Here is a 27,901-nt window from a genome sequence, read left to right as displayed (position 1 = left end):
CACTTACGTACATGAGGAAATCCACAAAAAATATCCCGTTTTTGTCCCCCACTTTAATAAAACAACATTTTTTGAGGCACATCCTTGAAATCGGGCTTATTTTACTAACAATGACATGTTACGATAAGGAAAAAATTTTGAACACGGGTTCCCGTAAGGGTAACGCCCTTTTTCCGCGTTTTACATGTTAAAATTATATTTATGTATTATGCGATGGATATAGATGTAATATTAACATGTAAATCGCGGAAAAAGGGCGTTACCCTTACGGAAACCCGTGTTCAAAATTTTTTCCTCGTAGTACATGGCATTAGGAGTAAAATGAGCCCTATCGCGAAGGTGTGTCTCAAGGTGTGAAAAAAAAAGAATTTTTTTTATTCAAATGGGGGAAAAAAACGAGATTTTTTTTGTAGACTTCATCGTATAAAAGGGGATAAAGTAATGAAAGATCTACTGTCAATGATTCAGCATATTATGTTTCTTTCTCTCGAGATTGAAATTTGACACTTTTAGAAGTTTGAGTACACTGTATAGTGTAATGGGATTCCAAAAGGTCAAGTGACTCTCGCGGTATATATAGTCACTTGGGGGAAAAATAACACAGGCCTTGTAGGTGCAATTATATTTTTATTTTTTTTACCCGTTCAACGATTGTAATACGATAAAAGCCTTTCAATAACACATTTTTGAGGAGATGACAATACCTTAACTATTTTTTTCCAACTCAATTAGTCTTTTGCAGCTTAAAACTTTCCTTTGAAAGTGCGAAAACGCACATTTAACCTTATCAAAATCCTGCTTGTTTTCCTATATATAGTCGGGAACGGGAGAACTTTGTACAGGTTAAATGTTCGTTTTCGCACTTTCAAAGGAAAGTTTTAAGCTGCAAAAGACTAATTGAGTTGGAAAAAAATAGTTAAGGTATTGTCATCTCCTCAAAAATATGTTATTGAAAGGCTTTTATCGTATTACAATCGTTGAACGGGTAAAAAAAATAAAAATATAATTGCACCTACAAGGCCTGTGTTATTTTTCCCCCAAGTGACTATATATATCGCGAGAGTCACGTGACCTTTTGGAATCCCAATACTTACTAAGTATATTAAGTACACAGTACTCGCAGTAGTCGCAGTAGGTGGCGGCGGAAGTATATATATATATATAAAAATGTATATGTTTTACACAACCTAAGTACATAGATTATTCTTTTGTTTGAAACAAATCGCCGGTGAACGTGAGACAAAGAAAGCGCGCAAGGGCTGCACTGGCCGCAGGCAAGTGTCTACACACGGTTATTCATTTGCGTTTGTCCCTTCAAAGAGTAAGCACGCAATTTTTATTTGGCCACCCATCACGTCTGTTAAACGTAAGTTTGCAACTGTATTTTTAATTTTTTAATCAACTACAAGTTATAGTATAATATTTTTAGAGTTGATTTTATTATATTGTGTTGCATCAATTTTTGAGTGTGAACGTATAGAAAAAAAAAGTCTTCGTGAATTTAATTGTAAAAGTGCAAGTGCGAGGATAGTATTTTTTTTGTAAAATTGTAAGCATATTTGTTCTTTTTTTATTTAGATTTTCTGGTTTTTTTGTTTTTTTTTAAACATTTTTTTTACACCCAACCGTGAACAATGTACCGCGTGCCCGTGAAAAAGGAAAAAAATTTGACATGCTTGTGTGGTCGGCAATTGCACTATTCCGATACTAGTTGAGATGCTTAGTTAATTTTTTAACAGCGCGAAGTGAAACGAGCAAAGCTTCGCCAGGGAGCCATTTATTTTTTTATAATTTATGTGTGCCTTACAATAAACGTGTGCTTTAAAGCAAACAACTTTGTGTGGTAAATCGCATATTGACCTCACTTTGAAATATAAGGTTCTTTTGGTGTGCATTCCGAATAGCCCCTTTGTTTAATTTTACGTGACATTTCGCGATTTTACAGCGCTCATTGAAAGAAACCGCTACGGCCAAAATGGCGTCTATCGAGAAGAAAAAAGAGGATGCAAATGGTGTCGCTGATAACAATGGTTTGGCGAAAAAACTCGAGTGTCCCTTCAACTGGAAGATGGATGTTTTATCGAGCGCCGATTTCACGGACTACACGCCGCACGACGAGGAAGAACTCGTTATTTTGCTTAAACTGATGCGCGTCATTATGACCGTTTACGTTCTAACAAAAGAAAATGAAAAGGAGAACAAAATTATGGAGGATCTGAACACATGCGACGAGATTATGGCCCAACTGCGCAAGGAGTGAGTAATAAAAAAAAGTCAATTTTTCTACGTACATCGCACATCCTTTGCTGTATTTTTTTTTATTGCACTAATTTTTTTTTGGAATGTTAAATTTCAAGTTATTTTTGAATTTTGAGTTTCTCCTATGACCAAATACAAAACGATCAATTTGTTGTCCAAGTTCTTACATATAATCCATGATATTTATTAACAAATAGTTGTAATGTGAAAGCTCGACATCATGATTTGCCTCTAATGTATAGTGCACTACTTTTTGTAGATCAAAAAATATAATAGCAGTGATTTGTCGATAACGATCCAAAACAGTCCCTATATTATAACTTGAAAAATAGAAGAAGAAACAACTTTTTCTCCACAGAAACGATCCTCAATTCTCGATCGAGGCCATCCAGCACGTCCTGGACGCAACGCGCTATCACGTTCTGAAAAAATTCAAGCATACCGATCAGGTCGACGAGCTTCTCGGGAAAATCGAGAGCGCCGACGACCTGGACACCAAGCTGGACAGGAGTACGTTTTACGGGTGCCGCAGCATGGGCTGGTCAAAGTACCACAGGCTGGGGAGCGAGGAGGCAATAAGCTTCATTCGCAAAGCCATGGAAACCAACGAAGATTGCGATCTTTACAACTTCATATTGGCCAAAAATCTGCGCCGCATCAGGCGCGACAATTCGCCCGGTTCCTTGCCAGGGGATGAGGAAAAAGATGCATTTTTGAAAGCCTACAACAAGTCCAAGAGCTGCGTCTATGGGATCTTCGTGGCGCAGATGTATCGCGAGCTGAGGGCAGAATCGAAGGCTGTGGATATGTACCTCGAAATTTACGAGTCCAAGCCGAACATCAACACGATTTATTTGAGACTCGCGCTTGGGTTTATACAGCTGTACAAGTTGCCGTTGGCTAAAAAGTGCTTGGACTTGGTCGAACCGGCTCATCGGAACAGCGCGTACCATCACTACTTAGGAAAGTACTACATAAAAGTTAAAAATTTTCAGGTATGATTTATTCGCTTAGTACCATTTTCCTAATGAGGATTTTGAATTTTTTTCTTTTTTTTTTCAGACTGGAGCTTACCACTTGAAAATAGCTGCCCAAGACGATAATTATCCAGCATCGAGAGACTACATTCGTTGCATGTTGAGACAAAACAGAAACTACGATGCAACAACTTACTTGTTGGACTTGCTGCCGAAGGAAAATTTTAAGAATAATCAAAATTTGTTTATTGATCTCGGATTAACCTATCTGAAAAAGAGAGATTTCGAGAAATCTGTTAAGTATTTTCATTTAGCTATCAAAGTGGATCCTAATAATCAGTATCTCCGAGTAAGTGTTTTTGTTGATCTTATCTATCTGGATGTATTTTATCTGTGCAATTATTTCTTAAAACTTTTTTCAGGAATATTACTCTTTTTATAATCCTGGGAGGAGCGACAACGTGTACAACGTGATTTCAAGTGAAATTTTCTCACGAAAAAATACTCTGCGTGGCGAGGCAGCAAAAGCCGTCCAAGAGTTGGAAAACTATTACAAAGATTACATGAAAAGCCAAACTGATTTTATGGAGAATAGCTTAAAAAAAGTTTTCATGTAACAGTTTCGTAAAGAGTATTTGTTTTATTTGATTTTATATCTATAATTCATAAGTTTTTGTTTTTCATGTATTATTTTACAATTATGATAATGATGTTAAAAAAAAAAAAGTTGCATGTATCTTTCAAACACAAGAAAAGAAAATTTTTATCTGTATCTTAAATAAGTTATATGTTTATGTAGCCTACAGGCTTGGATTGTATTATTAAAAAAAAAATATAAATGAATGCCAACTTTAAAAATGTAAAAAAAGTGCTGAACTTGACTTTTTTCCATTTATAAAAGCCTTTCAAGATTTCATAGCCAAAGACCCAGTTTTTTTTGTCACAATGAATATATGTAGATAATCTTTGAAACGAAATATCAATACAGAAGCGTTCAAAGAACATTCCCCCAACACCACCATGCAATCACGGGGAATTGATAAAAATAAGCCGTTATACAAGCTTCTATAAAACATTGATTCTTATTTACGTAGGTAAGACGAATCTGGTGATCGATTTCTTGAGTGATTCCGGGTATTCGCGGATTACGCTGTACACGCAGGAAACGATGACGTAGAAATCGTACACGAAAGGGGTATCAATGAATGACACCCCGGGACCATTGTCTTTCTATTTCTTCTTTTACCTGACCCTCTCTCGCGGCGATCCGAGTCAAAAACTAGGAAGAAGAAGAAGAAGAGAAATACACCAAGTCAGAGCCCAGCGCGGTACTTGTAACAAAAGATCGGCGAGTACACGCTACTTGAGGGGGGGGGGGGGAGGGGACGCGCCGCATCCGGTCAGCAGAGTTTTGCCTCGTCTTCCTGTTGCGAAAATTTTAACAAGTATATAATATACTTAGGTACAGACCTACTACCAAGCGAGTCCTGAATGCACGAACAAAACAGTTTCACAATCGAAAACTTGTGTGTATACAGGCACACGAGGTCGGAACAACAAGGGCTCTACATGCGCTGGCCCGTGGATATCGAGGACCCGATCAGGAGCGAGAGTACAATACGTATACCTTAGGCTCTTTGAGCGGCTATCATTTCGGTACGGGCAAGCATACTGCGGTGTGCCGGCCTACGATCTCCGCTTACTCAACTTTTTCGGAGATCGGCAGCAGATTTTAATAATTAATGCATCTGGAGGTATATATATATACGTACGGTGTGTACGTGTACGCGGGTGCGGGTGTTATGTATTCTTCGTGTGGAATAATCACGTAATTGTTACGCGCGTGGGTGCTCATTTTTTGGGCCTAGCTCCATTGAAGGTTTTTTTTATTTATTATTATTATTATTATTTTTTTTTTTTCTTGAGATCGGTAATATTTCTAGAGCCTGTCTGAGGATAACAGTAAGCGTTTGACAATATGAACTTGTCAGTACAACCGATTACGTGGAGAGTGAAAATATTGATGTTTTTCGAAAGTTTTATCGTTACGACACTTTGCGATCTTCATTATTTTTTTTTTGTCGTTCAGTGATTTATTCTATTGTTTATCGAACTAAAATACACTCGTAACTGTTACGTTTCGTCATTGTCTTCGTACGTACGGCTTTAACAAAATTGATTGTATTCAATTTATTTGTTTTTATGGTGTAAAATTGTTTCGTAATAAAATTAATCTCTCTTTTTTTTTCATATTTGTCGAAGTTACTCCCGAGAAACTACAAAATATACATGACATAAATCACACTCGTAAATCGTTGATCATTTTCATCAACAAGGAAATTCTTGAATCATTTTTGATAATGATGTATTATTATAAATTAAGTAATTATACGTCGTGAGCCGTAGTTAATTATATACATGTAACCTTTTTATGAATAATCGCATGGAGAAAACAAGTTTTGCAGTTTGCCGTCACTTCGCAACTTGGTAACGTATTATTACACACATAAAGTGTCATCTGCGTAATATGATAATACGTCGAAGTTATTAACAATAAAAATAAACGTTGAGCGAATGGTGCTAGAGAAAAAACGTACACGCTTTAGCAAAATTATCTCATAAAACATGAACGAACGTAGAGTTGTATAATCGTCAAGAAATATATCAAGACACGTAATTATTATTAATTTTTCACACTTTATACCTTTTTTACGTCATTATTCTCTCTCCATCAATCTCAATCCTTCCAAAAAACATCACCAGCTTCGAGAGGGTATATACTTACATGCATGTACCTGCCCACTTCGTCGCGTGTGCGTTTGACAAATAACAAGCGACAAGTAAAATGTATACCCTATGTAACGTAAGCATAGTAGCCAAACTGCATTTCTCCTCTTACCGAAAGTGAATGTGGTGTTCGTCTATGGTCCTCTTTTCAGGCCCAATATACCTGTATACGTATAGTTCATGCGCACCTAATCGATCGGTGGTACGCGAATACAATTTATACAATGTTAACGCTGTTAACACTGTTACCAATGCACAAACATAATTGAACGCTCACGAAATAATTTATAAATATATATATCGGTAAGTACATAAAAAACAGTCAACAAACCCCACCGCAGCTCGTGCCGTACGAGAAAAAGCTCCCCTTACCGATAATGAACGAAGTTATTAGAAAAGGCGTTAAAGAAATGTGTTCACCCAAGCGCTCGATATCATAGGCGACATTGTGCATGAGATCGGTATGGCACACGATCGGTATATGTGCGATCGTAACACGTGGCGTAGATACACGTATAGGGCATGTATAATATACATATAGTATCGGTGCGTATAATATGTTGGGCTTTCGAATTAAAATTCATATACAAGCTCCTTTCACGCGCGTTTCGCGAGACACATTGATAGTATACGTATCACACGAGCGGGTGTCTTTGCGAGCCGAGAGGAAACCGCGTGCCGTGTGTATTTGAGTGCATGTATATCTAATGTATGAATTTTTAAGCCGCGACCCGACCTTCGAATCTTTCGAGAGAAACGATGACGATGATGATGATGTTGACGGGTGTCAAGGAGGCCTTTGTTTTGCTCGTCTCTGTGCTCATCTGTGGTTTGTTTTACAAGTATGGTGCGCTGCTTTTGCGCTTCACTGCAGGGCTGATTTATGGACCGCTGCTCCTTGAACCTTCCCCCCTATACCCTCCTTTTTTTTTTTCCATCACGACGGAATGAAATTTATACAATACTCGAAGGGACCTTTTGACTCCTTGACTTACATATTTTTCCATATGCTTTTTTCTTAAAATGTTATTTTATTTCATTTTTTCTTTTGACGCGCAGCAGGAGAATCAAAAATACATGTGAACACATTTAGTACGATTAAGTATCCCCCATAGTCAATTCGATCGGCGATTGTAGGATTTGTGTGTGTGTGTAATGTACAGAAATGGAGTGAAATTGTGATACGGTATCGGCACGAGTGTAGCAAATGGATGAAAGTTGGCAGATTGATTTTTAAAAGCAAAGGAGCGCAGTAGAAAGCCGCGGTACCGGTTGAATTTTTCAAAATCGAATGCTCGCACTTTGCATCCGCGAAGGATCGGCCGGGGAAGAGGGAGCGAAGAACCGATCTTCATCCCTGATTGATCCCACCCGCGGCGATAAGCCTACGATAAACCGATGACTCGGTTGTGTATATACAATTTATCTCGCAAAGCTCCCTTTCCATTTCTTGTTTTTTTTTCTTTATACTGTAGGCAGGAGGGGGAGGGGGAGAGAGTGCACATCTCTGTCACCTTCGTCGATAGTCGATATTGCATCCTCCCGCGCTGCTACAGAACTAGCTCCTCGTTGTCCTTCTTCACTTTCACTTTGGCTCATCTCTCTCGCGAAGGCTCGGGGGAGCGAGTGTAGGTATTACATTTTCTACATGCATATATACTTACGGCAGAGATCAGTCGCTCGCTCGCTCGTTTGATACTCGCTTATATACTTACTTGTGCCCGGGGATGTAGGAGTCCTGCTTGCGCGTAGTTAGTTGCGTGTCGGCTGCCGTGACGCGTGGATCGGTTTCGCCGTTCACTCGTAATTCAAGTGTGTCTTGTAATCTCACTTTTACCCGTTCCTTTTTTTCATTATTTTTATCTCGCTTCCAATTATATAGATAACGCATCCTTTACTAATTTCACCAGTTCTTATTAATATGAGATATTATACAGTTTTATTTCCGTTGCCGATTTTCACGCGTTTTTTCTTACGTCACATGATTTTGGATGAAAATTGTTCCGTTGAGTAGAACTGGTGAAATTGCCGATTTTGTGATTTATCCGTACTACACTGTCATGTTATTTTTTTAAAAATTAAAATATTGCCAATTTTGAACTACACTCTATGATCGGTAGTGATTTTGGTGTCATTGATCGATTATTTTGTACCAATTTTTTTTGTTTACTTATCAAAGAGGAGATCAAAAAGAAGAGGATCCAGAGATGAGGGGGACACTCGTGTGGATGGTGTGCGCGACGCTTGCCGCTGCTCAGACCCAGGAAGCTTTTGTAAGTGGTTAATCTTCTTATCGATTTGTACACTATGTTGCTGATGTGGAAAAAAGAAAGCAATTACTTTCAATCATGTTAATGGGAAGAAAGTGAAAAAGTATAGGAGTTTGCAAAGTGACGTAAGAAAGGCAACGTGTTTTACGCGACTTTAAAGTAAAAGGATATTTGGGATCATCGTCGTCGCATACAGTCACGCGATGAGCTTATAAATATGAATGAATCGATTACAAAGATGTATACCTCATGATGTTTGCATAAGTCCTTACGGTTTTGTTTCTCCGTTCTTTATTTAGGTACTTGAGGAAATACAAAGATAATTCGTGTTCCATGAAAGCGTATATTTTATCATTTTTACCCTGTTAACGATGATTTCTATAAATAATGCTCTTCGATATTTTTCGCATTAAATTATAGATCTGATAAATCAACGGGCAATTGTAGCGTTGCCTAATTAAACGAAATCAAATGGAAGGTTTGTTGTGTAAATCTCACGCTCGATTTATAACGACGGTTGAGCCCATAATCGTGTACCTCGTGCAACCATAAGCCGGTGATAAATTCGTCAAAAGTTGAACAGTAATTTTCATGGTTCATTAATCCACACGCATTTCGAGCAAAATTTTTTTCGGCAGATCACATAATTTATCCTCATAATTTGGATACTTTGGTTTAATCGCCACATATATGTTACGCAGTGACGTAAGAGAAAAAGCATAACACTCGCGCCGACGTAATAAATAATTGTGTGCGCGTATACCCCATTTTTACAATCCTCTTTGTCGGGGATACACATACTACCTATTACCCGAACAGACAATACAGATAAAAGAACAGAGAATAAATCGGTTCAGTGGGCAAATGAAATTCCCCGTCGTAAAAGAAGCCACAACAATCTTCCCTCTCGATCGGATCATTCAACTTCTTAGGAAATATGCAAATTTGTTATTCCATCGTGTTCACGTGTACGTACACATTATACACAATACACGTAAGTACCTATATGTATACATACACTCCAGTGAGTCAAGTAGATATATTCACAGGATGCGCGTTTTACTCTCGCAACGTGTAGTACACGTATATTATATAGGCATGCCTTTCTGCGCCACTTTTATGTACACCTATAGTATATAAGATCGCGCATCTTCTCGAGAATAATAGCGATCCTTATTACATAAATCTGTGTAACAGCAGACGTGCTCGCGAGAGTTTTTTTTTTTTTTTTGCTCTATATATTACGTTGTAAAGAGAGGAGATTATGTATTGTATACCTACTGTCGTGTATCCATGTACAAATTTGTGGATGTATTCGAACGAAGTGATGAGTCATTTTTGCGGAAATGTTTCGACACCAACGTTTTTCAATGGTGTGACGATGGTCATGGAAAATTTATTTTCACAAAGCACCAAAAACAAATAATAATCATGAAAAAAAAAAAAAAAAAAAAAATCGGTAACAATACAAGAGTCGCGCTAATTAGACTTGGACGAGACCAGGAAGTTAGAGCCTAACGTTGTCAGCCGGAGTAAAGTAAAGCTCAATTTCAACTATTAACTCGATCGCGAAAATAAAGTAATTTATTGTTTACCCACCGATACCGATTTACGTACAATACGATACACTGTATCTTTGATTTGCACGCAAATTTAAATTTATTTTCATTCACTTATCGCATTTGAAATCTAAATGTCATAATTAATCAGACAAACTTTATTATACTCTAAGGAAACCGATCATTCCAAGTATATACCTACTTATTTTTCGCGACTGCGGTAAATTAATATAAGTTGGGGAAATCGGTATATCTCATAATCTATAAATAATCGTGTATGTATTTAAAATAACTTTGAGAAACTTGCAACAGAATTAAATTAATGCGCGGCAGATTTATACATCAGAGCGTAAATGATTAAATTTATTGCTACCCTGTAAATCGGTCATTTACATTATCTTGGCGAGAGATAAAATTACTTTGCTACATAATAGCACAAGCTCCTCCATCTCTTTCAATTGGGTAGGGAAAGAGATCTTGAACGAAAGTAACAAAGCGATAGACTTCTCTGCTATAAATATAGGCTTGATCAGGTGAAGCAATAGCGCATTCTTTGGGATGCACGTGCGATGATGTAACTCAACGGAGTTCCGGTTTTTAATAAGCACCCCAAGGAAATTCCGTGCATTTTGATGAACTCACACTCGCTGTTACGAAGAAAGGTGGGCGCTTTGGGGACTCGTATTTTGCGTTTAACCAATTTTTTACATAAATAACAGTGATGTAAGCAATCTGCTGGATCGTACTGTTAAAACCGGGGGGTTATGAATTGGAAACCCACGTGCGCTGAATTAACGTGTATATGCAGATTTATTTTTTGAAGATAAGAAAAAATAAAATAAATGTCTCACCTTTTGTATTCAGAACACATCACCACTGCCGACCCCATCGTTCTTCACCTGTTCGGGTCGGTCGATGGGCTACTACGCCGATGTGGAGACCAACTGCCGTGTCTATCACACCTGCGACGACCACGGCAACCACTTTACGCACCATTGCCCCGAGGACACGGCGTTCCGTCAAGACGCAATGATCTGCGATCACGCGTACCTCGTCGATTGCCGAGCCAACGCGGAAAAGGGCCTACCGATCCGCTTCAGCCAGGACAGCAACCACGACACGCTACCCTCGGAGCCTCGCGGCGAAGGTACCAACACGCGTGGCTTCGCCAGGTCTTTCAGGATCAACCCGGAAACCAAAAACGACTCGGTGACCAGCAAGCACCCGACCTTTAGTCTCAACTCCAGTGTGTTTCTCACGAGTCGCGAGACAACGAGCAGACAACCCACGACTCGGTGAGGATTTCCATTAAATTTCTTCTTTTTTTTTTTTTCTTTTTGCGAAATTTCACTATGAATCCTTTCCGTAAAGTTAATCCGAAAAAGCTCGGATGAGAGTAATGATTTTTGTATGAAAAAGCTTCCAAGAGCCACAAACCCGCCAGCAGAAAACAGAATCGGTTGCGCAAAACGGCAAGGACTACCAGTCGCCGACGGGGTTCCGATCGAGCGTCAATCCATCGCGAAACTCGGTCGTAACAACGCAAAGAGCTCTGGTTTCCGTGGAACTCCAGCCTCCCGTGGAGTCGTCCCAAACGACCCAAACCGGTGGAGAACACCTGGACGACGAGTACTCTTTTTTGATTCCACCTCCGGTGCGCGACGACAACTACTACGTCCAGCAGCAAAACAACTTTGAATCCTTGAAGAACGACAACGCGCCGAGGAGCAGCTCCCAAAGCACCTTCAGAATCGTCACGCTGGACAACTTCCAAAAGGAGAGCACGACCCTAGCTCCGCATACCCAGACCATTCTGGAAATGGCCCGGTCCCGAGCCCTGGGTCGCGAGTTCAGTCCCAGCTACGCCAAGCCCGTCAATTACCTCGAGCCACCGCACTTTAAGCCCAACTTCCAGCAGACCGGCAAATCTAACCTCAATTTCCAATCCAACGATCCCTACAAGAACACCCTCTTGTCCCTCCAGAAGCTCAGCAGATCCTCATCCGCTGGCCAACCAACGACTACGATTGCCACGTCGAGGGTCCCGTCAACCAAACCACCTGTCGCCACATCGATCTTCGCCGTACCGGCGAAAACTCTCGTGCCGGCCGGCGACGCGGACAGCGACCCCTACTACCCGAGATCGTCCACAACCGAGGCCTACTACACTCCCCGGTATCGCGAACACGGCTCGAGGAAGCCAGTCTTCACGTCGACGACCAAGAGGGGCCTGACGAGCAACGCCAAGTTCGAGATACCGGCCGTTCTACCCGATCTGAACAGTCTGGAGGATCTGCTCGATCGGCGAAAGTTCTTTTTCATACCGCAAACCAAGTCGGTGTGAGTGATTGGACGATCGAGGTGATCTTTTTTTACGATTTTGTATTTTTTTTTTTTTTTTCTTTTCGCCAGGATAATTATATAAGTAGTACATACAGGTGTGACTACGTTGACGATGGTTATTTGTCGCACTTAGCTCTGGTGATCCTGGTAAGGTGCTAATAATGCGGGATCACGTTTATTTTTAATTATACGTACATGCATCGGTCTGAGCTTTGACAAGATAATGTGCATGAGCTTTACGATGGGCTATAAATTACACGTTTGCTGTCGTTTTTACGCACTTTTTGATGAATGTACGTTGTTTCCATCGCACTTTTTTTTTCTCTTCTCTATTATTAAATTAATCATTTGTTGTCGCATTCAATATCTTATTGATTATAAACGTGCTTGCGCAACTACCATATACAACGATTGAAAGAAGAATAGTGTGGATTATATATGTATATCAGAGCATCTAAAAATAGTTTTCTTCAATTAAAAAACTTTTTCATTCTCGCACATTATTTATACCTCTAGTTTATTAGCTTATCTCATTCAATTACTAAACGAAAACCTAATTTTGTTAACTGCCTGTTGCCAAGACATATCATTTAAGAACAATTTAATGTACACCATAAGTATTCAAAAGAAGCGATAAGCGTAGGCGTTATTTATTTTACGTTGTAGTATATATTATATGATAGGCTATCCACATTCTTTGGTAAATATAAATTTGTAATCAATGATTTGGAAGACATGGTTTTTGTACATAATGCTATATGAAAAAGAAAAAATGTACATTAACATCACGTTGGATAACGATATAAATAAACGATGTAAGTCAAAAGACAAAAAAATATACGATTACATTATTATGACCTCACGTATACCTACCTGCGATTTCAAATGAGCTAACGCGACCGCAAAAGCCACAAGATGAAATGGTAAGTGATGATTTCGTTTGAATGCTGGTGGATAACGGATTGTCAACGGCGTGCACATATAGCACATCGGATGAGGCGTGACGGTGTGCGACATTCGTCGAGGGAGACACATCTTTGGAAGTAATGGAGTAGTGTTCTTTCAGCTGTAAAATAAAAAATTGTGATTTTCAACGTGATGATCTGCATACACAGCGTCGTGGAATAGACGTTTCGGTTACGAAAATTAAAAAAGTTTCGGAAAAAAAGTACCATAAAACGATTCATCGAGTTTTCACGGTTGCGCTGTTTTTGGGACGACGTTGATCTTGAAAATTGAGGTTCACATTAGCCCGTTCTGGCGAACTCGCACCGTCGATTATATCCTTGCCGCAATTTACGCACTGGGGCTTGCTTTTATCAGTTTGAAAAATCGAAAGGTTAAATCGTGTGAAGAATTACAAAGCTCCAAGTGATTGGAGAGTTTACAATTTATATTTGACGGAATATATGATTCTTTTTTTTCTTAAAGGTTTTCTAATTAGCTTCACTTATAATGTACTATAGGTTTTTTATTTCCACAACTTGGACGTCGTGAATGTTAGAGACGTTTATCTCCTGTTAAATTTCCATTTCATCCACGAACAAAAAACAAGTTGCAAATCAATGGCTGGCATCTCCCATTAAAAAATGGCACAAATAAAAAAAAAAAAATTTGTATTCCTCGCTACAGCATCTCTTTGATGTACAATTAAAAACCCTTGCAAGACTCTCATTAGAATTGAAGTTCTTAATATTAATCATCAAAAAATAAAGAAAAAACTCTTTTACCGGTAACTCCTCTACACATCCATCAAAAAAAAGCAAGAGCAAATAAACTCACGCGTTTTTCTCCGTTGGCAGACCGACCATGTCACCGCATCCGCAAGGACAAGTCTTGCCCTCCTCGTCCTCGATCCCCTGACCGCAGTAGCAAGAAGAGTCAAACTGCGAGAATGCAAACAACGCGCGTTTATTTTATTTTATTTTTTTATCCCCTTGGAAAATAGTTCATGGGTCGACCGAAGCCTTCGCCGATCCATAAATGTCACACGGCGTTGACCGTCAAGAAAAATAACAGAGTACATTTCACGCGCGTGAGACATTTCGAGTAAAAATACACACCACTTTGCCACTCCTTTCGGGATGATGAAAAAAAAAAAAAAAATCATATGCACGTACGAATGTATTATTTACAATTTTGTTTAAATAAATGACCGAAAAGCAAGCAAAGTGTATAATACTTATGATCCCTAATAGGCAGTGCGCCGGGTCGACACTGGAATTAACTTACGCTCGAAATGGATCCCAAGTACTGCGAGGACGCGATCCCGTATAAACCTGCAACCGAATCAACAATAGTGTATGTATGGATTCTGTGGTTCAAAGTGTGAAAAGCGTCCCTCTGCGATTACCTGGAAATCCTCCACTGACGCAGACTTTCAAGCACCCAGTGGGGCACGACGATTCAGAGCTTGAATCCGACTGTACGGAAACAAGGAGAAAAAGGACTCGCGTCTCTTCGACGGAAAATAAACCAACAAACAAACAAACAAACAAACAAAGGATTGTTGTACATACGCACCGAGCATGGCTCCGGTCGTGCACCTCCGCCAACGTCCCGGACCTCGGAGTCGCAGCGTCTCTGGCGGCGTCTAGCCTCGGCCGCCAACTTGCAACCCGAGCTCTTGGCCCGTTTCCCCGACTGGGTGTCCACTGCGCACTTGCACGGGCTGCACTTGGGTGGTGGTGAATCGAGGATGGCGTACGTGCCGGTTTTTAAAAGCGGCTTGGCTCTGCAGTTGGGGTTCGGCGGTGAGTCGCAGTGACAGGATCTCAAGCCGGTCGCGTCGCGACAGACGCATGAATCGGCCCCTGCCGATCGCTCGGATGAGTCGCTTGGGTCCTTTTTTGCAGCCGAGTTGGGCGAGATTTTTTTTTTTTTCAAGGGGCATTTTGGGTTTATACGGCGGCGATTGGTAATTTTAGTTTTAATCGCGGGGGTGTAAATCGAGCACCGGGACTACGTCTGGTCGAACCGTGGGGTGTCGAATGAACTCACGTTGCAGCAGTTTTCGTTGCTACACTGGTAGTCCGCGTAGTCACGGTCGGCGGTGATTTTTTCCGAGTACTCCTCGAGCAGTCGCAACTTGGTCGCCACCAGAGTGATCGGTTCGACGAGGTCGGACAGTTTCAGCTCCTTTTCGAAAGTAAAGGGTGACATTTAACAACACGAATCGTCGTAGCCGCCCCCTTGGGCTACAGTTTTCAAATCATCGAGTTACTTTGACCCTCTGGATCACGGCCTCCATCTGGTTGGCCAGACCCGACAGAGTCACTTCCTTCGAAACTTTGCTCTTTGGTGGACAATCGGTTTTTTCCGTGAATTTCTGGGAAACAAAGTTGAACGCGTTAGACGAACCGATACATATGTGCCGATTTCCTACGAACTTTTACTTTGTCGTTGCTGCAGACACAGTCCGTGGGATTCGAGAGAACGTTACAGGACGGCATTTTTTCAGTGAGATGACCAAAAATTTTCACAATTTTTACACAAATGAATAATTTTACCGATTTACCGATAATTTCAACGTTAATGGGTTCGAAAGGGGTTATGCCAACACTCGGTGTTCCCGACTTCAGAGTGGAGGACAAAGAAACAAAAACCGAGAGCTGATCCTGTCCGCGGCTAAAAATTGAAAAGTTCAATATCGGCTGGATGAAAAAAAAAAAAAAAATTTTAAAAAGTACAATGGAGTCCCCAAAACCAGCGTGTGGAGAAACATCGGGGCAGGAAGAGAAGCGAGACAACAGAAGGAGTTACTGGAAGTGTCTGTTGAAAAAGTACGAGGAGAAAAACGCGACGCTGGAGAAACGCGAGGCCGAGCTGGTCGAGAGGGTTAAATTCATAGAGTGCGCGCTACCGTCCCTGCTAATCGGTGCCATGATGAATCCGCAAGCGTCAAGGTCCCCTTCTGAAACGCGAATCAGGTCTGGAGATTTTATTACCACAAAGTTTATTTTGATGATAATTTTTGCACCATTTTTTCGCAGGACACAAGAGAATTCGCAAAAGGATACGGGTTGCGATTAATTGAATCGTTGAATAAACTACTCTATTCAATTTTTATGTGGGTTTGATGCAACGAAACGGAAAGTATAATATTTTCGATGAGTAACACTAGGTATTTTTTATTCGACAAATACAAGTTGTACAATCAGCTGATAAATAATAGTTAATAAACCTCGACGAAATCGCACGCGTTACTATGTTATAATTATTATTGTCACCTTTAATATTAACACACGGCGCACTCGAGATACACTTTGAAGTCTTACAACGCTATTGTATTTTATAACATGAACATGCTTTTTTTCGATACATTATTTTGATTAAAAATCTCATACGCTACATTCAATACAAATGTACAATATTTAACGCTAATTAATACGTCTAGTATACATACGTATTGCAGTACATGCAGTTTACATATATCATGTGTTAAAATCTGATTTGCATCCCGAGGCACTTGTCGCTCGTAACAGAGAGAAAAATGAAAACGCCGTAATGCCTTGATTCGACATACACATGATGAGACGAGCGAAAAAAAAAAAAAAAAAAGAAAGTACATCGACTAGACACAATACATACATACATGAGAGCCGGCGTTTTCTCAGTCACGGCAGTTTTGTGGGTTTCTTTTTTTTTTTAGATAAACTTATAATTACGCATTACTTTAGACGAAATTCAATGTAAACTTTGTGTTACATTTTAAAAATTTTACTTGCTTTTTCGGTTGTACGGTCATACGTACCCTCGATACCAATTTCATTGCAAGAAAAACATTTTGTACCGATTGAATTTAATCTCTCTTAGTTTTATAATTTCAGTCCTGTTATATAGCCCATTCTCGTGACTCTTTTTGAAATCAAAATTTATTTGTATCGTTTCGCATAAACTTTTTGATAAACATAAATCATAAAAATAATCGCACCGTCACGTAAAAGTGAATAATCAAGAAGCACAATAGGGCAACGATCGATTGATTATTATATTAATGTGGAAAACGTCTGTGTTATTCCAAACGCATACACATAGTGCGAAATCAATAGAGTAAAATGATGCTTTTCAATTAGCTAAAGTAAAATAAACCTGATTGTACTATCGTTTGTTTTACACAATTGACGTGAAAAATCACAGCTCGGCAAACACATGATTTCTTTTTTCTCAGGCACCCGTCGTTCGATTCTTTTAAACGTTGCTTTTCACGAAAACACTAAAAAAAAAAATTGATCTTTGTGAAATAACAATTAAATCCCAGAGTTTCGTAAAGAGAATCACATCCAAAGAAACGAACGAAAATTCGATTAGCGCATTTCCCGCGGGACAAACGATTCTGGAGAAAAACGATCGATCAAATACTGCCTTGCATCGCTGACGTGAGTCCGGTGCGCGCGAAAATTCCAGCTGCTTCAAATGTTGGTCTGGTAAAACCCACGTACAGCTATTATTTCGAGCAGCTTTTCCGGTCTTCGTTTGTGCGGTTGTCGTCGGCATAGGTCTCGTGTACCTACACTGAGCACACCATTTCTGGTCGCCGCTTGGACTCGCCAAGCAACGCCAGCAGTTTTTACCCTGCAATTTTAAGTAAAAAATTGGACGTTTTTTTTCGCAGCGAATGAGGGTAACTTTTGTACATTCAAGATGATCACCTCGTCTGATGCTTTGAAAAACGGTTCTTCTCCAGCACGAAGGAAGTGCGATAAACGTGCGTGATAGCCTGGGATCGTCGTTGACATCCTTACAAGGGGCTGGTGATTAAAGGAACATCATCTCCATCGGAAGTAGATGATTTGCTGCGAACACGTGTTACACAGTTCAAGATTTTTTATTTATTCATATCGCTACATCTAATTTGCTTTGGCTATACTTTGTGCCAAGAGCATAATTATATTATATGTTTGTTATAGATGGACTTTTGTTTTAACAAAAGAGAAAGAAAAAAATTATATGACTATACTAAGTAAAGCAAAATGTACACATAATAGGCAACGAATCAGACACAATTGAAACATTTTAAGCAAATCATTTATTACTATATTAGTATCGTATTGAGCTACTAATTTACGTGTTTATGAGCAATTCTACAGAAAAACTGTCGTTTGAAGTGACTCCTAAAATGTAAAAATTTTCATTTGTCAGCATTAAAATTATCTCTATAATATGTTACCCTAAGCTTACAGACTCAAAAGTTGCAAAATTTTAGAACGAGTTGCTAAAAGTCTGTTGTAATCGAGCTTGTAATCATACATGCCACGTATATCTGCCTTTGTCTTTCAATACGAGATAATATTTCATTCTTTTATGTAATTATAACTATTAGCCAACAATAGACGTGTTTCTAGAACAGTTTGAATAGTAGTTATTGATAAATAGTTGAACGTATGTAGATACATAAATTCAATATAACCTCAAATTTAATGATTAAGACGGGTTTTTCATTGACTAAACACTCGCTTTCTTCTGTCTTGGTACAAGAAACTAAATTATTATTTGATACTTGGTCCTCTAAATGAGTGTTTTCTGTCAATTAAGTATTTTTTCCTCTCAAGCTTTTAATTTAAAAAAGTACAAAAGTACAAAGTACTAAAGTAGCTAAATAGCGTTGTCAAAAAATTATCCGCCAGACTGCGCTACTTAGCGTTGCTGAAAAAAAAAAAAAAAAAAAAAAATTTATAAAATACCTAACTGACGACTCGACGAGCAACGAGATGATTCTGTACTTTCACATGTCATTTCATTAGTGACACAAATTTGTATTTGTTTATTAAGATTGCGCTGACTACAATTAATATATATCTCTATAGGTAAGATATCTGTTACGTGGGAATGATGTGTGTCCGGCGTTTCGCGAACGCAGTTGTTGGCACAGTACCTAATTAATCAGTGATATAATTTCCGTTGCCCTCGTAAACAAAAAAATCATACCGTCTTAATAGTTGATGTTTTGCAAACTTCCTAGTTAAGTATACTCTGTGGAATTGCTCATCGGTACACGTCTACGCATTACTACGGATACTTTTTTTTACGAAGCGTTAAATATATATAAGCATGAATCCGATTATTAATAATGGATGGTGTGTTTTTGCTAATGCCTTTTTGTTTTTAAAAAAGCAACGTTGATTATTGATTCCTAGAATGACATGATGAAAGGAGATGCCTGAAAAGAAATGTACATATATATATGTAAGTAAAAACTGTAAACAAACGCCATAAGCTGCACAAGCAAAGCAAAATTTAATGAGATTCTACTTTGTTTTATTCGAAACTCGTCTGCGCATTTTATAATTCAAGCCCCCAGCCAGCCGATGGTTGTTGTAGCAAAGCACCGCCACCGCCAATAACATCTATCTATCGTGTGTTTATTTTATTTCGATAAATGAAGTGAACTGCGCCATTCAACGGTGAAAAAGAAGGAAAAATATCACCAAGTTAACTGACTCCACAAATATAGGTAGACATTGCGAAAAAGTTAGGAAAGAAAATTCACCTTTTGCTCGACAATCACGTAAAAGAAAGCGTTGGAGAATTTTCGTACATATACAATTAGATAATCCAGAACAATATGCATAACAATGGGTATACGGAAGAATTTAAGTGATTATACAGAACTATACAACACTACGATGTGTAAGAACTAATAAGATAGAGTTGGTATAGAAGTATAAGACGTGGCCACAGAAAAACTACGGTTTTAATTTTATTTGTACATTTTTGCAGATTTCATGTCATATACTTGCCAGTAAAGCTTAAAAACTGCAAAACGTCATTTTCATATCTTTACAAATGTCAAAACGCAAAAAGGCCATTACCTCTATTCTCCAAGCCAACGGAAAACTACGTGTTTTCTAAATTTTGGAAGATGAAATAATTATAAGAAAGAAGAAGAAAAAAGAATATAACATTAGAAGTGAAAAATCAGCACTTCCGTACAGAGGATGATAATAAATTGTCCATCTTTGGAATGCCAGGACCAAATAAAAGACAGCTGCTGCAAGAGACACTGACCTTGGGGAGGGCCAGAGACATTTAAACGATTGTACGTGAGCTTTTGGGTCGCCGAGCAGTGATTATTAAGGTCCGAGGCACAGAGCTAGAAATTCTCTCCGAGCATCTTGTCCAGCTGAATTCGTTCTCTTAAAGCCTCTCGGCGTTATGATCGTCGTATAGTTCTAAATACCCAAGAACAGTCGTTGAAAGTAATATTACATGACGCACAATTTAATATTATTATTATTATTATATTTTTTTCATAAGATAATCCCTTCGATCAATAATTTTAAATGACTCGTGACAGCAAAAAAATACTCGTAGCTTGTACTAAAATCTACTCATACGTACCCTATGGGTAAGGTTTAATTTTGACAAGCTCTACTATGTATTATGAAAAAAAAAAAAATCTTTTTTCTTTTTTTTAACAAAACCCCAGCTTCAGCACAAATTTTATCAACAAAAAATATTCCTGGTTGGTGGCGTGGCCGATTTTTCTGCACTTGAAGCCTGCGGCTATGTAGCAATTAAAAAAACAGCCAACTGCACTCTAGCATTCGTCATAAATATAATTATGTATATAGGTATCGGTGATACAATCGAACAACCAGCTAACCTTTTTTTCGCCTGACGGATTGCCAGCGTCCTGCTGCGAAGCCGATGCTCCTGCACTAGCTCGCAACGATTTGTCCTCCTCTTTAGCTTCGGTTGCCACCTCTGCTGGTGGCCCCACAATCAGCGGCCTGCTCGTCTGTTCCTAATTGTGGATAAAATTGTTGGTTGGTACGTGGAGTTTTGGGAAACCAGTTGTAAATTGTTACTCTTTCGAAAATCAGTTTAGATTAAGTACAGGAAAGTGCAAAAAGCTTCGTATGGTATTTTTTTTATTGGGCGAAGCAGAAGTATTTTCATTGTTGGTTGTTGTTAGTAAGCCATTCAGTAAGTTAATGTTTATGTGATGTATTTTGGAAAATTTTTCTCACAAATGAATGTTAGGACTGCTGTAATTACAACTTACCTGGACGAATATAACTAATAAAGTTAAAACAATTCATAAGCAGAACATTAATTCGGAAAAAATATCATGAATATCGATGTAACAGTGAGTGAATCAAGTGAATTGATATGTAAAACGTATTAGTAATGTGAATGTGAAATATTAATTAATAAACATCAAGATTAAGCAACAAAAATGAAGAAATAAAAAAAAAAAATAAAGTACAAATGATAATTGATTTTTAATTATTTAACAACAATGTGCAATAAAGTTTTTATAATAGTAGGGGATAAAGAGCTATTGAACGTACGTAAAAGTATTGCTTTCGAAAATTCGTAATAATTTTCGGATGAATCAAGTAACCACTGCATCTCAGTATAGTTGAAACAATTATAAGAAAATCGCTCAGCAATTTAATCGATAAAAAATTCTTACGAGTAAAAAAAAAAAAAAAAATTAATTAATTAAGTACATCAAGCGAGGGAAAAGGGTTAATACTGCGTGAGAAACTGCTATGCGATGCTTAAAAATTCATAAGTACAATAATTAATAAAATCCACACTCTGGCATGAAGCCCACTGCTGACTTCAGCAGAAAAAAAATAAAAAATAAAAAAAGAACAATGACTCGGCTCTCTCGTGCGTACAAGCACAAAGCAAAAGCAGGTAGAGAGGCCCAGAGAACGGCCACGAGTAGTGATACCAAGAAGACCCAAGCTGGACTCACATCGTCGACATCAGCGCAGCCGAGCACCTGGACATTGTTTAGCGAGATCGTCGTAACTCCCTCGATAGCCTTGACGATCGCTGAGTGCTGCGCCACTTCGGTCTGCGTGCAACTCACCGACGAGTCGACCTCCATAGGTTCTCCGGTGCCACTGATCTTTGAAAGTCGGACGCCGGCCGGCGACCGGTCGAGCCTCTCAAACTGCTCGACGAGCGACCGGTTGATCTCTTTTTGTGCGCTCAGCTGGTCGCTCATGTTCCTGCTCTTGGCCAAGTAGTCGGCTTCGAGCTTCGTCCAATTCTCGTCAGCATGGCACAGCGTCTTGAAGAGGGCGCTCTCCCTTTGCTCCAGACTGGCTATCTGCTGGCGCAGGCAGATCTCCGTCCTGGCGCAATCCTTCCAAAGTTCACTGCACTGCGGGCAGGATTTGCTCTTCGAGGAGGACTCGGGAGTGCAGCTCGTCTCGTCGCACTCCTTGGGCTCTTCCAAGTGCACAAGGGCGGCTTTGTAGAGGTCGCGCTGTAGATGATAAAATTCATGAAACGATTCTCTTTTCATTTATTTTCTGCCCATGTAAAACGAAAGGAGCAGCTTAGAGGACTCACCTTGTACATGTGTATCGGCTCGGGTGAAAAGATAACACAGTCTGCGGGACCCCCACCATCGACCTCGTTGACCATCACCTCTGCTGGCTTAAAACTGTCGAGCACCTCGCACTGCTGGGAAGCGTCCCTTTTGGCCGGGACCTCGTCGGTCATGACCTCTGCGTCGCTGGTCAACCTAACCTGGTTCAGTTTAGTCTCGAGTTTGTTCAGCTCCTCCTCGAGACAGTAGACCTTCTCGGCAAGTCGGTAGTTCTCGTCCAGCAGCTCCTCTTCCCTCTGCTTTGTGACCAGTCGCTCCGTTTCGTAGGTGCTAACTCGGCCCTCCAGTTCACCGATCTTCTGCCTGAGGGGTGCTATTTCAGCCGAGCACTCGCATCGGGGCTGCTCGGCGCTGCGATCGCCGACAATGGGTGACAGAGGTGGGATTGGAATCTTGGCCGCGCGCTCTTGAATACGAACCCGTAGCTCCTGGAGGCGCTGCACCTCCTGCAAGAGCTCACCGGCCGGCGCCTCGGTCTGAGTGCTCTGATTGCTGCAGCTGATCCCAGCGCCACCATCGAGCTGGTGCTCATACTCGGACTCCTCCTCTTCGAAGATTCCGCTCTCTTGGAGGGACAGGGGTGACTTTTGAGCTTCCGACGGCAGGGCTGGATGACTGTAGGTCGCCGAGGTATACGGGATTACAGTGGCCACCGCGCGGTCCCTGTGCTTGTTTGGCTGGTGCTCCTGAAATCGGGGGTGGTGGAGATTTTTGTTCAGACATCTTGCAAGTTTCAATTTAAGATTTTAATTGGTCAAAAAATCTGAGAAAAATCAGCGAATGCAGCATCTTTTAGCTGTCGTAAAGTAAAAAAGCAAAAAAAAAAAAAAAAAAAAAAAAAAAAAACCGTTACTATGGAACGGTACGTGGAGAATCAGAACTGTGAAATGACTCGTGTTCCCAGACGCTCATTAACTTGTCTATTGCATAATCGTAAAAAAACAATTGGAGAATTCCGTCAGTATTAGCGATTAAAAGTAGATATCTTATTTGCATTACTCGAAAGCCTTTCGCGAATGAGGAACAAGGGGAACGATACGGGGGATTCCCCGCCCTGTGTGATATACTGTACTGCAGGGCTTTCATCCTTTCATGCGCATTAATGGTGTAACCGAGCCGGGAGAAAGTGCGTATTCATGCGCAGAGGGGCGCAGACAAGCCGCTAATTGGCTCTTAAATCGATGGCTTTTCGCGCATGCAGGAAGAGCTCAGGGAAACGCACGTGCCTCGAATTTCCAGGCAGCGGCTGCCGATTTTTCTTTAATAAGTAGGTATACGAGCGACATCGTTGGAATTCTTAACTTTGCGGCCTACGCGCGAGTGGTTATAATTTCACGACTAGTTTCTTCGATGTGCTCAAATACACGTCAGCATCACAAGAAAGTGCAATTAGCCGGTTTAAATTATCCTCAAGCTCCGCGATGGGTGTACTATTACGTGAAAAATGAACCGTGGCAATATATGCCGTTCCCAAACACGTAATCCAAATTAACCGGGTTCTAAAGGTAACTCTGATAATAATAATTAAAAAAAATCATATTTGACCGAGACTCACCTTGTACAGTTGTATCGGCTCGGGCGAGACGATACCACTATCCGCCGGATCGGGCGTATCTCTCGGATTGGGTGACTCCTCGAGCTCGAGTACCCGGAACTCGAGCAGCTCGTTCTGCTCGCGAAGCTCCGAAATTTCAGCCACGAGACTCGACTCCCGCTCGTTGGCCAGGCGAAGCTTCTCGTTCAGAGCGAGCCTACTCGTCTGGCTGCCCCGCGTCTGCAAATTCTTTTCATTCAATAGCCGTTGCAGGGAAGAAAAAAAAAAAAAAAAAGAAAAAAAAAACTTCGCAACGACAAACCTCCTGCAACAGCGCCTTCTCGAGATCGCGGACTTGGCTCCTGGCGTGGATCAACTCGCTCTGCTCCTCGAGCAGTTTGGTCTGGAGCTCCTCGATCTCGAGCAGCACGCCCTCGTAGATGTCGCGGGTGACGCCATTCGGCCCGGCACAACCCCCGCGGCAGGCGCCGCTACCCGGCTGAGGCGACAGTGACGGCGGCGCGCTGGAGAGGGCGCTGTCGGCCTCCTCGCAGTTGCTGTGGTACTCCTCGCTCTCGTCGTCCACCTCGGCCACGGGCTCTAAGTTTATGTACTGCTTGTAGAACGACTCCTTGTGCTGCTTGCGCGCCATACAGTCGAGCTTGCGATCCTTTTCCTGTGGATTTTTATTTTACAATTTATTTACATGCTGTCACGCTATTAAAAAACAAAAATACATGATGGAATGTACCTTGACGGCTTGCCTGAGCACTTCGATGACCTCTTGCTGCTCGATCGCGAGCTCGCGCAGCCGGTCGAGCTCCGTGACCTCGTCCTCCTCGCACTCCACGTTGCACTGGTCCACCTGGAGGGAACGTGAAAATTGCATTGATTTTTGCATGTGTCACGGAACAATGTGTTACAAGTTTATTAGTAGGGGGTAAAGGTCGGGTTCCCACCTCGTGCTCGTCATTGTTGCGATGGATCTTTTCCTCGAGCCTCGGCGTCATCAGTCGAGTTTGGTGATTTTTGTCGGTCCCCCGCAACTTTCGCATCTGAAACAAACAACAACAAAATGTTTAAAAAGACGTACAGAGATAAGAAGAAACGCATTAGGATGCGTTAAACACAATCTAATCTGTTTTATTTTTCTTTTTCGCTTTGCGCATACACAATGAGTCGTGTGATATATGTTTGGAGACCGCGTCGCAACGCGCGCTTATCTTTGCGCGTCAAGCTAATTACGGCGCCTCGTTGCAGCGCCAGCCCTCACGTGGGTATTATATATCTTTCCTACATATCTTTCGTCAAATGGGAAGAATAATCTCTTGCGAAATGAGCTTGTGTTTTATGTAAAAGTATACGATTGTACGTTTTACATGGCTTGGAAAACGCGTGACTACGTGGATTTCGTTGGGCAAGTGTCAACTTTTGATGCAGGTACTCGAGGGAAAGGAAATCTTTCAAAATGATGAATACACCATAGAGTTGACTTATGGCACTCTATTGTAAAACTTCTATAGGTGTGAAATACATTCCTAATCCTCTAAAAAATCCATTCAAGCAAAAGTACTTTCGTATTCACCACAAAAATCGTACCCCGACGAGAGGACCATTATCACGCACGCTGGGGTCTGAAATTCCCGCAGATCCTTAAAGACACCAAAAGTGTACCCGCGTGGTACGGACGATCTCAGTGGTGTGATATACCGAATAAAAAGTACTTATTTCTGGTATACATGTGTACGAAAAGCAAGAGCCCAAAGAGGTTCCCACAGGAGGTATTTTGCTTTTGCTTTCGGAAATCCGAGTAGGTATAATCAACACGCGCGAGAATTTTGGCGTGAAACTACTCGTTTTCGCTTTTCGTTTGCGAGTATAATATAATATGTGTACAAAAGGGATGGCTTTTATTACCCCACGTTATAGAGATGGGATCAGCGCAATGGTAATTTTTGTCAGATTTGCTCCGTTCTCCGGGGGGTAAGCCGGCAGTAGCACCTTGGGAATGTTAATTTTCGACGCACGCGCGTACTTACATGCTTGATACGTGTCGTGAGATTTTGGAGCTCAGATTACACGAGCGTGTAACTTGGCCTATTGTGCAATGAGGCTCGTTTGGTCGAGATTGCGAATTATTGTGTTTGAATGTTGCAAAAAAGGAAAATATAGTCAATTGTGTATATACCTAGCACGTGTATTTTGTGATTCTACATGAATAGAAACCACGCAGGTAGAGGAAATGAAAAGAAAAGACCCCCCACCCCCCCGAGTCTCTCTTAATTTGAAAATTTCAACAAAACAAAGTATATTCTGTAACCACAATAATTTCAAAAAGTGTACAATAGCCAACAGGCGAAGGACGTACAAAGGATCCATAGTGTACGAAGGGAGGGAAAAAAAAAAAAAAAAAAAAAAAAGAACCCAAGGCAGAGTCGTCAGCGATATCTGCACGACGACAGGCACATGTCGTTGCAGCGCACAACGCAAAACCGCTCGCCTATGGCAGTAAATCAACATCTCATCTCGCGTCGCGCCGTAACTTTCGTGTACAAGTACACCATAGCCTTTCTCTCTCTCTCCCTTTTTCCACCTCTCGCTCAAGAGACGTGAATATTATTATTATTCTTATTATTATTATATATTATGATGCGCTGCATCGCTCGTCCTCGGGAGCTGAAAAGTCGTATTCGCGAAACGCGAGCTCGAGAAATAAGTTACGATGATGGGCTCTCAACTTTTATACATATACGTTCGTCGAGTCGTCCTCGTCGTCTTCTCGTTTATTATATGGTTTGTTATATGTAAAGGTGTATTGCCGATCACCCGGGAAGTTTTCCAGCTGACGGGGAAGTGTCAACTTTTTTTCGAGCAAATCAAATTTTCACGCGGTTCAAGTCCATGGCAACTGATGGAGAGCAGTGCTTTGAACTTTTACACCAACTGTGCAGTTTGTCGATAAGGAAAAAAAAAAAAAAAAAAAAAAAAAAGTTATTTTTACCATTCGCTATCTCAGTACACGAGTAATGGGTATTGGGCTTACGAAGCAGCAAGTAGGAAGAGGAAGAAGACGGAGGCACAAGTAAAACCCATCGCGTCTCGAGTACTAAACGAAGCGACTTTTTTTTTTTTTTCTCGAGTACACTGCAGATGTAAGCGAGTACCCATGTACGTGCACGTGACACAGATACCATGTCCACGGAGAAAAAGGGTCCCTCGCTTCGCACCGAGACGACATTATTCGCACAGACGCCAGAGAGACTCCTTAAGCCCCTTTATCTATATATATAATGTAGGTATTACGTGTACAGTAAGAGGAGTGGACCACGGGAGTAATAACGGTGTCCAGTGGTCTCGGCTATTGGCATTGTAATTAAAATGAATTGCTCATTGTATAAGGTCCCCATGCACGGCTCACTCGCTCGTCTCTTTACTTTCGTATACGCATTGTACCGACCAATGGCTCTTGGAATTGAAGAGAACAAAAGAAAAGCACACGTGGGAGATACGTCAAAATGCGCCGTGATGAAGGAAAAAAGCGACCCGTTTTGCGTAATTTTATGCACGACTGATGTATATATACGTATGCGCTATTCACCGGAAAAAAGGGTAAATGTGGGTTTTTTTTTTTTTTTTTTTTTTTTTTTTAATCAAAAAATGTTACATTTTTGTGATTATACTTTTCTTACCATACCTTCGATGTACCCTCGAATATACCGCACTGCTGTCCTGCTCGGCGACCGAAACTAAAAGAACGAACTCGCAAATGAGCAGCGCTTGAGTTTCTATGTACGATGAGACGCGCGCATTGACAA

General features: G+C 40.6%; 3 protein-coding genes across 3 annotated transcripts in view; 2 read left to right on the top strand and 1 right to left on the bottom strand.

Annotated features, from left to right (window-relative positions):
- Positions 1-1,317: 1,317 nt before the first annotated feature.
- LOC149375584 (uncharacterized) lies at positions 1,318-3,853 on the top strand. The gene is made up of 5 exons (XM_089598781.1): positions 1,318-1,366; positions 1,946-2,256; positions 2,618-3,254; positions 3,322-3,585; positions 3,659-3,853. Exons 2-5 carry the CDS (start codon positions 1,976-1,978, stop codon positions 3,851-3,853), a joined length of 1,377 nt encoding a protein of 458 aa, XP_089454907.1. The 5' UTR covers positions 1,318-1,366; positions 1,946-1,975.
- Positions 3,854-8,208: 4,355 nt separating this feature from the next.
- Positions 8,209-12,824, top strand: LOC106639444 (uncharacterized). Its single transcript, XM_014353066.2, has 3 exons — positions 8,209-8,296; positions 10,717-11,147; positions 11,272-12,824. The coding sequence occupies exons 1-3, from the start codon at positions 8,231-8,233 to the stop codon at positions 12,194-12,196; spliced, it is 1,422 nt and encodes a 473-aa protein (XP_014208552.2). The 5' UTR covers positions 8,209-8,230; the 3' UTR covers positions 12,197-12,824.
- Positions 12,825-16,298: 3,474 nt separating this feature from the next.
- Positions 16,299-27,901, bottom strand: part of LOC106639460 (uncharacterized) — a 79,496-nt gene continuing 67,893 nt past the window's right edge. The window contains exons 8-17 of the mRNA XM_089598241.1: positions 25,046-25,141; positions 24,838-24,951; positions 24,409-24,762; positions 24,108-24,326; positions 22,513-23,238; positions 21,908-22,426; positions 20,801-20,941; positions 20,203-20,366; positions 17,847-17,990; positions 16,299-17,769 (exon numbers count right to left, since the gene is read on the bottom strand). Of these exons, the coding sequence (XP_089454367.1) occupies positions 20,268-20,366; positions 20,801-20,941; positions 21,908-22,426; positions 22,513-23,238; positions 24,108-24,326; positions 24,409-24,762; positions 24,838-24,951; positions 25,046-25,141 (2,268 nt within the window). The 3' untranslated portion in view covers positions 16,299-17,769; positions 17,847-17,990; positions 20,203-20,267. The remainder of the gene's footprint in view (positions 17,770-17,846; positions 17,991-20,202; positions 20,367-20,800; positions 20,942-21,907; positions 22,427-22,512; positions 23,239-24,107; positions 24,327-24,408; positions 24,763-24,837; positions 24,952-25,045; positions 25,142-27,901) is intronic.

The sequence above is a fragment of the Copidosoma floridanum genome, unplaced genomic scaffold (assembly GCF_036245765.1).
Source record: "Copidosoma floridanum isolate Cflo_tuat_1 unplaced genomic scaffold, Cflo_Japanese_pri ptg000006l, whole genome shotgun sequence".
Lineage (NCBI taxonomy): Eukaryota > Metazoa > Arthropoda > Insecta > Hymenoptera > Encyrtidae > Copidosoma > Copidosoma floridanum.
Note: the sequence above shows the minus strand (reverse complement) of the source record. Positions and strands in the feature narration are given on the sequence as shown.